This window comes from Ailuropoda melanoleuca, chromosome 4 (genome assembly GCF_002007445.2).
Source record: "Ailuropoda melanoleuca isolate Jingjing chromosome 4, ASM200744v2, whole genome shotgun sequence".
Taxonomy (NCBI): Eukaryota; Metazoa; Chordata; class Mammalia; order Carnivora; family Ursidae; genus Ailuropoda; species Ailuropoda melanoleuca.
Genome location: NC_048221.1, coordinates 68,817,625 through 68,829,996, shown reverse-complemented (window position 1 = coordinate 68,829,996; position 12,372 = coordinate 68,817,625). Strand labels below are relative to the sequence as shown.

The following is a 12,372-nucleotide window of genomic DNA, read 5'->3' as shown; positions in this document are numbered from 1 at the left end:
GATAATCTAACAAGTTATAGCAATTACTTGCTAAAATAGGCTGCAGCTATTCCCGATACAGGCATTAACACTGTCTTCTGACCAAAACATTATGCTCTCCTCCATTGTACAATATGGAAAAACTACACACGTGTGATACAGGGACCGCTCTATTACTGAGACTGAATTTATAATCAATTTCCTACCAATACCTAATGCTTTAACACAACCCTGGAAATAATTCTGAAACTGGTTTCTAAGATTATCTGATCCACTTTGGATATACAGGAAGTTTCACAATTTTGAAAACAAAGATATGAAGAAATAACTGACGATTAAGTGGAAACAAATCAAAGGAGCAGATTTGTGGATAAAGACCTTTTTTGTGAGTATGAAAACATCTTTGCACAGTTAGAACAACTGTAGTATCTGAGGTTGATGAGAAGCTGGTGATTCATTACACTTCGTAAGAAAATACTTACAATATGATTATGTCTTTAGAGGCATTGGCACTTAGTGCAAACTCCTGACAATTAACAACTTTAAAGCCATATCCCTCACATGAGTATCCACTGACTTCAATGGTTTCTATGTGAATCTGAAGTTGCCCCGTATTCTCTACTTTAAATGTTCTTTTCAACGTGAAATTTGGTTCTCTTAGTTTCAAACCTAAACGAAAGAAAATCAAGAGTGAATGTAAATCTTGCTAGCATGTGCTCTAGTTCCAAAGGATTATCACATTCTCCATAAATATACGCCAAACATCATGAACCACCGCCTCATGCCAAAGGGATTAGCTGGTACCCAGACTTCATCAGGAAGTACTCCACTTTGTCATGTCATTTTAGAAAGCAAAAGTTTAACTGTGCTTTATTTTTCATACTCAGAGTAAATCACCTAAGACATGCAATGAAAACTGAACCTTTACATCTCTGAAGATCCCAATCAAACAACCCTGAAAGCGAGTCAGGGTATTTCATTAAAAATCTTAAGTACTCATCACTAATATATACATGTATGCATAGAGAAATACTGTTCATTTTGGGGGAATTATTTATTTTTGGAAGCCAACACTGAAAGTTGTGCCCCTGAAACTGTTAGGACTACTTACTATCTGTGCAATCTTTCAATAATGCTTCTGTGATTTTAAAGCGTAAGGAACTCCCAGGACCTGGAAGCTTGCCTGCCACCCTCAAGTTCTCAGTTGTTCCCTGTCCTTGGACCATCACAGCATCCAGCACAGTCAGGTTATTCCTATGCAAGAAACACAGAATTTTCTCCCATTTAATTTGTATAATAAATTATAAGTTCACATAAATTACAGATAATTGATCTATAATTTTTACTGCTTTTAATAAACCATGTAGAAATGAATATGTTAAACTTCAGAGTGAAACATTTACATTTTAAGAATTTAAAAATCTTTACACACAGAGAAGCAAGAGCTTTTCATTTTTAAGAGTCACACATGGTACAGTAAGAACACTACTCAGGTTTTCAAGTTATAAACGTAATCACAGAGGTACATTTCATCAGGTGTGGTATGGTGTGTGTGGTTTTGGACAAAGTGAATACCCTATTTAATAAATCAGACACACAACCTCATATTAAAACAAATAAAGTAGGACTTCTGAATAAGTACTAAAAATCAACACACACTTAAATCACAGAACATACCTGATTATGATTAGTGAAGAAACAGTTCTATTGTGAATTGGAGTAAACTTTACTTTGACAGATTTCTTTTCTCCAGGTTTTAAAATTAGGTTTAAAATTGAATGTCGAGAGAGGCCTTCTGTAAATCCTGTTGAACTCTGCAGTGGATGAGCCTTGAATCATTGGGAAAACAATAGAAGTCACTACTATATTCTTTGGAAAGAAGTTTTTTCCTTTATCCCATCCACAGCCCAGTACTAGTTTCTTGAATTGATCGAATGTGTGAACAATTTTTCCCCTCATGATTTAGATACTGGTTAGCTTGCAAACAGAAGTGGGCAACCGGTGATGACCCTTCTCACTGTGCATTAAGTCCCCAGAAGGGCTTGGATCCCCACGTCACCAAAGTCCCCATATTTGTACTAGGCATTTATTTTTGTATACATATCTTCTTACTTCTAAAATTAAAAATTTTTGAAATGTAATACACATATATAAAAAGGACACAAACCTAAGAAGCATAGCTCAATGTTTTAGCACAAAGCAAACAGCTGTGTAACCAGCATCCAGCACCCTGAAGTCCTATGGTTGCTGCTCCCACCTTCGGCCAGTTTTCCTCTTCCTTCCCCCTCTGATGGCTATCAGCTGAAGGGTCTTCAGGGTGTATCAGATTTTTTTTTTTTTATTTGTAAAAATATTTCCAACTCATATCAATCTATCTTTGAATTTTATTTTGAAAGCTCAGCACATAATTACTGTTAACACTTGATGACTGAGAGTTTAAATAATAGGTTTAATAGATGGCTTTTTAAAAATTTTTTTATTATGTTATGTTAGTCACCATACAGTACATCCTTAGTTTTTGATGTAGTGTTCCATGATTCACTTTTTAAAAATAATTTTTGTTATATTAATCACCATACAGTACATCCCCAGTTTTTGATGCAATGTCCCATGATTCATTATTTGCATATAACACCCAGTGCACCATGCAATATGTGCCCTCCTTAATACCCATTACCAAAAAGATGGCTTCTAGACAGGCAGTTACAGATAAGATTTAAATATTTGTTTTTTATTAAAAATATCATAGTTCACACTTAAGGATACACTGTTATGATTTTTAAGCAACATTAAGTTAAACTTTCTTGGGGGGAAGGGTTGGCAACAGTTGGCTATAAATGTCCACCACTCTTCATGGCTCTGCTAACATGTGGAAGGGGAGTGAGGTTTGCATGACTTTCTGCTCCACTTGGCATAGTTAGGTTCAAAACATATACATCTATCTACTTGTGTTACCATAATTCTACAAACATAACTTAGAGTCAATAGACTTCATGAAGCTACTACTTTTTAACTCATGCTTCTGAGGCAAAACATATTCTTTTGCATCTAACATTCTTCTCTGTCAATGTTTACTAGGACAACAGAATATCCTGACTGCTCCAAAATGGTTGGTCAATAAGTTCTCTTTTAGATAAACTATTCTGAGTAACTGATGGACACATTATATACTATACATATATTTCCAATAAACACTAGCTAATTTCAAGTCTGATGACTTGGCAAACATTTGAGGATGTTGTGATGCCTCAGGAATATCATTAAGGCCTCAATTCTCAATAATTCTGTAGTAGTGGCTTTTTAGAGAGTGACCAATGGGACCAAAAGGGATCTCAGAATCTTTTCAGGGTATCCATGCTGTCAAAATTATTTTCGTAACACTGACAGATGCTATCTGCCTTTTCCACTGTGTTGACATCTGCACCAGTGGTCAGCAAAATCAATGCGGGTGAAACAACTGACCCTTCAGCTTGATGTAAGACAGTGGTATCTAACTTCCCTATAGCTACTGTCTTCTTCACTGCCATGTACCTGTAGTTAAAAAAACATTCTTACTGATTAAGCAGTTAACGATACAAAATCTTAATAAACCTCAATTTTTGGGCACATGCATTTTTAGTATTGTTTGATAAAATGGGAAGTATGCATAAAGCACTCCTGCTGCCTACTGAAGCGCCATGTTGTCTTGAAAAGCTATCATTTGAGATACAAACTGAATTAGCTGCTTTTCTCATGGAAAACCATTTACAGTTGAAAGAATGATTGACAGTCAATCTGTGGTTGTTCAGGCTTGGGAATTTGGTAGACATTTTCACAAAAATGAAGTGCATCTGTCCAATTAAGGAAAAATAACTGAAGTATTTGTTGCCAATGATAAAATTTGAGTGAGAAAATTCAGAATTTTGGAAAACTTGAATCTACCCCTGTGAACTTTACAGCTTTCCAATAGTTAAAGAATTCCTTGATGAGATTGGTAGTTATATAAATGAATATGATTTTTGTGGATTTTGTAGAGTGAATCATGTCAACATTTGGAAGCTCCGCATATCTTGGTGAACCAATATTTTCCAAATGACTGATACATGCTGTTAGAAATAATTAAGAAAGCAATTAAGACACTCTTCTTTTGTAACTACTTATCTGTGCCAGGTCAGATCAGATATGTGTCACATACTTCAACCAAAATGATGTATCATGAGAGACTAAATGTAGAAGCAGTGGAAATCTATCTGTGTACTAGGTCTGAGTGCCATTAAAGGGATCTATAAAAATGTAAAACAATCTGCTCTTCTTGCAAAAATCTTTTTGGGAAAACACAGCTATTTTAAAATTTTATGTTACCTATGCTAAATGGAATGAATTTATTATTATTACTTTAAATGAATTAAATCAATATTTTAAAGATCTTTCAGTTTTTTCCCAGTTTTGAGAAATAATAGACATACCTCACTGTATAAGCTTAAGGCATGACGGTACAATTTATATATATTGTAAGATGATTACCACAACAGGTTCAGCCAGCAATCACCTTCTCATACAGATACAGTGAAAAGAAAAGAATGAAAAAAAGAATAAAAGGAAAAAAAATTTTCTCCTTGTGATGGGAACTCTTAGGATTACACTCTTAACAACTATCCATTATACAGCAGCACTGGCTATAGTCAACATGTTGTACATCACATCCCTAGCACTTACTCGTCCTGTATCTGGAAGTTTATACCTTTTGACCACTTCTCTCCAAATCCCTCTTCCTTCACCCCTCTGCCTCTGGTAATCGCAAGTCTGATCTCTTTTTCTAGGAGTTTGGGATTTTTTCTTTTTTAAATTCCACATGTAAGTGAGATACAGAACTGCCTTTCTCTGTCTTATTTTACTTGGCATAACACCTTCAAGGTCCATCCATGGTGTCACAAATGATAGGATTTCCTCGTTTTTTATGGCTGAATAATATTCCATTGTATATGTGTATACACACACACACACTACAACTTCTTTATCCACTCACTCATTGATGGACACTTAGACTGTTTCCATGCCTTGGCTATTATAAATAACACTGCAATGAGCATGGGGGTGCAATATCTTTTTGAGTTAGTGTTTTTGTTTCCTTTGGATATATTCCCAGAAGTGGAATTTCTGGCTCATATGGTAGCTCTATTTTTAATTTTTTTGAGGATCCTCCATGCTGTTTGCCACAGTGGTTGTACCAATTTAAATTCCTACTCTTCTTTCCACATCCACACCAATATTTGTTATATCTGGTCTTTTTGATAATAGTCATTCTAACAGGTATGAGATGATATCTTATAGTGGTTTTAATTTGCATTACCCTAGCGATGTTGAGCATCTTTTCATATACCTTTTGGCCTTTTGTAGAAAAGATTTGTTTTAATTTTTAATATGGTGAATACTGCTAGACGTAACACACATGAACAAAAAACCTCTTTGTAGTCATGAATAATTTTAAGACTGTAAAGGAGTCCTGAGACCAAATACTTTGAGGACCACAGGTTTTATAACCACTATAGAGAACTATGATAGAATTTATCCTAATTTTACCCTAAGACCTAGAATTTCATATTTAGAATAAATTTCTGAGATCTAGAGTATTCTTATTCATCTTCCTAACTCTCACAGTGCCTACACTTCAGTGTTTTATACCTTGTAAATAACACTGAAGAACTTGTATTTGATAAGAAAAAAAGGTAAATATTAGCTCATTTACTTTTTATGTGTATTTCCTCCCTTATAAAAGCAGAGTGGAAGGACTTTCTGATTATTGAGCTTTCTAATTATCTGGAATCTAAATAACCTGGAGCTTATTAGGTTGTTATTTTATGCATGGAAAAAGCCCACCATGAAAAGATTCCAAGAGAAAGGCGGGAGACTAGAATATATGACTGCCTACGTTTCAGTCTGATGTTCTACTATTTGGCAGAAAAAAGATATACTGAAAATTACTTTCTTATGCAAAATTGACTTACAGACAATATAAAAACCTATTACTCTACAAGGTTTAGCTTACACATGCTTTATAGACTAAAACACAAAACTATGGGAAAGAACACAAGTATTTCAAGAACTACAGAATATCTGGTTTGACAGGCTAATTAGGGACTCCTAATCAGCAATGAGCATGTGGCATGACAGTATGGACGAGGGCTATGGAATCTGAGAGAACTAGACTTGAATTTGGCCTTGCCAGTTATCACAGGTATGAACTTGGGCAAGTTCTTTCCTTTTCCTGAGCTTTGCTTTTCCCCAGCAACAGAACAAGGAAATACTTACCTCTTGGGATAGTTAGTAATTGCTCTGCCTGGCTGCTGTAATGATTACATGAAATTACAAACGTGATTTTACCTGGCATAATGCTGACACACACTAGATGCTCATGCAATACTGGGAAGCATTCTTCAATACAGCCCCAAATACTAAAAACCTTCTCACTGCTTTTCTTTCCTGGCCTACTTAGCCACAGATTGACTTATCTAGTCAACATTCACCACAGTCTTCCCACACACCAAGGAACCATTTGAAGGGCTTGCCATGAATTTAATCTGTTCAATAACTATGGGTCTGGCGCTAACGGAGCTTACAATTTTATTTGGAAGTATCCAAAATAAAAATTTAAATGACCAAGCTCAATATTTTGAAGCTTAATGAACATAAATTATGTTGGTATATACCTCATTTAGACATTCTCAGGGTTTCTGGTAGCCATTATTACACACCTTCATGGACTGAAGGAGTGATGCCTGCAAACAGGGACCTTCTACTCAGTGTGCCTCATGTTGATCTAAATCCCATTCATTCCTCCTGGGTTTTTTTGCCTCTAAAATAATTATTGGACAGCTCTGACTTCTTCAGTAACTTGCCTTTCAACCAAATTTAAGGATAGTCAGTAATTTCCCTCCACATTTGTAATGATCATATCATAGAGTTATTTCTTGGGGATAGTATGAAGTTTGCATACTTACACTGTTTCTGAAGACTTGGAATTCTAGTGTTCTTAAATCTATCTTTGCCACTTTACTCAAGTTAAACCTAAAATTAAAAAATGTACATATTTTTCTTTATAAACAGCATCATAATTAAAAGGTAATTAGAGTAATTATCAAGTTTGTACTTGATTTGCAAATTACCTTTTGGCAGATTCTGAGGTCAATATTACCAGATTAATAGCCTTCCAAAAATTAAAGGTCACAACTTATAGTTAATATTTTGTTCATTTTTAAAAACTAAAATACTTAAAAGGTTCCACTTGCTTTCTTTCCATAATCTTTCACTTTTTTACTTTTTTTTAGAAAGGAGTTCAACATTACTTTTTCTTGTCTTAAACTGAAAACTCTTCTAGATACTTAACACATTATCAGTATCTCTCCCCAGAACCTCCTCTCCATTTTAATTACGGATCTAGAATTTCTCTAAGCCAAATCTATAACTGTACAAGCTGCAATGAAGTTTTAAAATGTGTAAAATAATAATTCAATGCTAATATAGAACATTTTGATTATTTAAAGCAGTGCTTACCTTGATATTAACTTATCTACAAAGACTGAAGGGTTGGAATATAAAGCCAGAGGAATAAATTGAATATAGACAGGAACATCTGCAGGATTTTCTAAAGTAATTTCTTCTTCCTTAAACAAAGTAACAAAACAGTAAATGAAAGGTCTCCACAGTTAAAAGAGTAGATACTTTATAGCCCTATTATGAATTTCCAAAAACCGATGTCACTCTGAATACTTACTGAGGAGCAGTTTGTATTAGTAAGTGGAAATTTCAAGTGCCGGGGTGAGCTAATTATAGAAGGCCAGGAGAGCTCAGCAGTGATTTTTGATAGTATATTTTTTTGAAGGTCTGTATTTACTTCAAACAAAGCGCTCAATCTAGAAAAAACAATTTATTAGTTACTATATCAAAATGAAATATTTGAGTTTTCTGAAAATAAGAAATTCTGTTAGGCTTGTATACTTGAGACATTTTATTCTGGCCCTGAATAAATATAGGTTTATTACTTCTGACATTTTAGTATACTTTTAATAGATACGTATGAAGATGTCTCTGTTTTGGCACAAAGAGTTGCCCAAGTATCACTGATCACCTGTCTTGGTTTTGTACTGAATACGTGAAGGATAACATACGGTGTTAAAGGATCCTAAAGGATCTTGCAGCCTAGTGTAAAGATCTAGAAACCAACAGCAGGGTGCTGACGAATATTCATCAGTAGAACTTAAGAAAAGGCAGTACACTGCTTGGCATATGGCTTTTTCCCCCCCTGAGATAAAAAAAAAAAAAGAAAAAAAAGAGGGAAAATCTTGATAAGCAATGAGGATGCCAGTTGAAGTGGTAATACATATGAGGGTTTTACACAGATATATGTAAAGTTTTCAGCAATATTCAGGACCTCATTTGAATATTTCCCTACTTACCAGTATTCATAAGCCAGCTGTTTAGAACTCAATAACATATTCACTAAGGAAATAATATCACACACAGGGCTAAGCTTCCTGGGCCCAAACACTGAAACCCACATTAACCCACAATACTCCTGAATTGTGACTCTCTAATATTGGTAAGAGTACAGGTTTTATAAGGCTAGGAACAGAAATTCTCTGTAACATGCACGGTGACAAGGTAACACAAAGGCAGGAGCAGGGAGAACGCCACAGTCACTGTGCACCTGGGACCCGACGGTATGGGGCAGGTGGGAAGCCCAGCTTCTTAGCTGTGGTGCACTGGGCACACAGGGAGGAAGGCAGAGGTTTTGGTGGGTGGGAGGTGAAGAGGTTCTTCAGCAGCACTCTAAGTTATCTATTCATAATGTTAACATTTGGAGACTGTCTATACATTGTAAGGTCTGTAATGGAAATGTAGGGGACCAAGAACTAGTGAGTTCATTAGAAGTCTCTCTCCACTTATTTTCACCCTTTTAAAGTAGAAATTTAACTTTTTTGCCTTAAGAAAACTTTTGATAGTAGATAGTTCAGATATACAAAACCCTCAGATTCAATCACTAATGGTTTGGAAAATTTATTTTGATACTGACAAATACATTCAAATTAGCCAAGTGAAGAAGAGCAGTTTTTATCAGTTATCATATTATCAATATTCTAATCAAATTCTCTTCTGGAGCACAAGAAAGATCATACTTCTAAATTGCTGAGGAAGGGTGTTTCTGCTTTTAAATCCAGGTGTGGTAGTGATTTGTCATTAGCACGTTTTCTGCCTGCCAATGACGTATGGCTGAGCCTTAATGAACTGGGCTCTGGGTACCCCTTAAGGGCTCAGCACTTGGAAAGGGAGGAGGCAGCTCTTTTCACAACGAGCAAATGGACACTGGTCTCCATCACAGGATTAAACCTAGGAAATGTTTTTGCCTTTAGCAGAGGTCAGTGGTAGGTAAAAACTTTCTCATGCAAATGGCTGTATCTAAGGTGAACAGTGTATTCATCCTCTATAAAGACAACTTCAAATGGTTCTTTGATTTTAAGGAAGTATCTAGAGCACTGGAGAAAAGAGAAAAATGGTAGTGTGTATATTTCTGAGCAACATGCAATTAAAATGGCAATTCAAGATGCCTCATTAATAATTTTCTGAAGATGAGATATTATTTTCTTAGCTATAGAGAAGTAAACATTAGAAAGTAGTATCAACAGAGACATTTCAAACTTGTAAAGATAGTTAAACATACTTAAAGCAAAACCACTCACCTATGACCTGAATTTTCCTTTATTCCCATCCATCCTTTGAACAGGCTTTGATGCAAATCCCAGTCAGCATCCCATGTGTCTTCCTGCATGGCTACACCAGGCTGTACTTTGGGTTCGGCTAAAATAAGGAAACATTTGTTATGACAAACTCAGCCCTATAATCAATATCTACTTGTCAATTTTCCCTCAAATGATTTCCATAGTACCAAGGGATAGAGATGGACTTTCAAAGTGGCAGCCTTTCATCAAAGAATATTTTGGGTGGAGTGAAGGGGATGAGAGAGAACAGCAAGATAACTTACATTTGGATAGAAAAGGCAAGCCAACATAGCAATGATCCCCACACTGCAGTCCAGGATCAAAGTAAATGTTTGCAATCTACAAAGAGGCACAGGAGAACCATGAATCCCAAATCCGCAGGTCACAGTAACACAATACTAACAGATGGGAATCCTCAAATACAATGTTTTCAAACCTTTGACTTTTTTCCTGGCTCCAAGTCTTCCTTATTGCCCCGTAATCGTTTGTAGTAAAATCGCACATCTTCTGACAAAGATCGTATTTGTTGTATCTTTACCTTCTGTGAGAAGGAATTCATAATATTCAAGCTTTGATGAACTATTTTCCCCTGAAGGAAGGAAACAAACAAACTCATTAGTATATGGTTGGATTTTCTTAAGAGCACAAAATTTAGACCCAACAGACATATTTTTCAGAAACCAAACCCCAAAAGACACAGAATTTTTATCACTTGATAATCTCTAATTTTGTAATCACAGTCCTCCCTAATATATCTATACTTCTCTCTCTCTCTCTGTGTATGTATATTTATTTATTTGTTGTTTTCATGGCCTGTTATACAAAATTAGCAGGACAAATCTCTGTCATCTTGTGAAAATGAAATAAAATAAGAAAGTAAGATAAATGTTCACATTTGTTAAAATAATGAAGCTGCCAACAAAGGTAACAAACAGAGATAGCTTTGAATAAAGTAAATGGTCATTGTCAGTTTGTTAAGCAAGGTTTGTTTACGCCAAGGCCAGGCTGCTCTCAAAGCATCCAAATTCAGGATGAAATAATTTAATTCTGACGTCAAAAGCCAAACAAGACAAGACAAAAAAAAAATCAGATTTATTTTACTTATAAGGAAGCATTTTCTTTTTAAAAGAGAAATATCATTTGTGCCAAAAAGAAATTAGGCATCTTTTAAAAATACAGGTTATCAAATATCTTAGTAACACAGCAGACAGATTAAATCACCAGATAACCAACGATTGTTCTTATCAGCTGCATGCTTCTTCTTATGATAGGGTATCAGATTTTAAGTAAAAAATTAAATGATTTAAATAATCCTCAATAATAATTATATTATAGTCTTTACTTTCTTTTGAGTAAAGAATTTTATCTTATAATCAGATTCCTAGTCATTTGAAGAAGTCTCCAAAATGACCATACCCACTGAGCTAATATCTGGTATTAGAAGACACAGAAGTTAAGAGAGTGCACAGAAGAAAGAGTTGAATGAGGGTTGAGGTTAAAAGTAACACTCATCATTTGCAGCCCAGCCAGAGGTAAACACAGCAGAAAGGTATCAGAGGTTGGGTATGCTGCTGGGGCAGGGAAAACACAGGAGCAGGAAACACAAAGCCTTTGACAGCCTGAGCCTGGCCTCTAACCAGCTGTGTCTTCCTGGCTTGCATCGGTAATAATCACTTTGCTCAAGTACATGTCTTGTCTCTCAGGGGTGTGTGAGTGTGGGGGCAGTCAAAAGAGGTAACAGATATAAAAGTTCATTTTATGATGGTATTCAAATACTAAGTATTAAACCATGAGTACTTGAAATGCTAATTTGGATGTATTGTTTTCATCAATTGGCACTAGTATACTCCAATGGACAAGAGTTTTTACAGAACCTGGTGATTGTTATGGAAAGAATGTGAACCCCCCCCCCCCAATACACTGAAATTCTAACCCTCAATGTGACAGTATTAGAGGTGGGGCTTTTGGGAGGTGATTAGGTCATAAGGGTGAAGTCCTAATGAATGGGATTAGTGACCCTAAAAGGGGAAACAAACTGAGGGTTACAGAAGAGAGGAGGGTGGCAGGATGGGGTAGCCAGGTGGTGGGTATGAAGGAGGGCACGTGTTGTGATGAGCACTGGGATATGCAACTATGAATCGCTGAACACTACGTCAAAACCGAAGGATGGACTGTTACTATATGCTAGCTAATGGGTCATCATCATCATCATCAAGTTGAGACAAAAGAGCTTGCCCTCACTCCCGGCTCTTCTGGCTATGGGACGATATAGTGAGAAGACAGCCATTTGCAAAACCAGGAAGAATGCCCTCACCGTACACCGATCTGCCCGGTGCTTTGATCTTGGACTTCCCAGCGTTCAGAACTGTGAGAAATAAATGTTTGCTGTTTAAGTCACCCAATCTATGGTAATTTGTTATAACAGCTCAACTAAGGCAGTAACATCAACTTAATTTGTGATTCCAAGTAAATATCTGGTCATGTAAGCCATCTGAGGATATCTAAAAGTTTGATCAGCACCTTGTTTTTATACAGATGCTTTCTCATTTACTCCATCCATGGGCCTTTCACTGTGCCATCTACGGAATTATTCCCTTCCAGGATTTATGCTGTGTTTAAGGAGACCATTGATTGAAAAGGC

At 35.9% G+C, this 12,372-nt stretch overlaps 1 protein-coding gene across 1 annotated transcript in view; it reads right to left on the bottom strand.

Annotated features, from left to right (window-relative positions):
* Window positions 1–12,372, bottom strand: part of TMEM131 (transmembrane protein 131) — a 245,818-nt gene that overhangs the window by 41,200 nt on the left and 192,246 nt on the right. The window contains exons 20-28 of the mRNA XM_002928116.4: window positions 10,168–10,320; window positions 9,995–10,070; window positions 9,693–9,810; window positions 7,730–7,868; window positions 7,510–7,619; window positions 6,957–7,023; window positions 1,657–1,808; window positions 1,091–1,233; window positions 462–648 (exon numbers count right to left, since the gene is read on the bottom strand). Coding sequence (XP_002928162.3) covers window positions 462–648; window positions 1,091–1,233; window positions 1,657–1,808; window positions 6,957–7,023; window positions 7,510–7,619; window positions 7,730–7,868; window positions 9,693–9,810; window positions 9,995–10,070; window positions 10,168–10,320 — 1,145 coding nt within the window. The remainder of the gene's footprint in view (window positions 1–461; window positions 649–1,090; window positions 1,234–1,656; window positions 1,809–6,956; window positions 7,024–7,509; window positions 7,620–7,729; window positions 7,869–9,692; window positions 9,811–9,994; window positions 10,071–10,167; window positions 10,321–12,372) is intronic.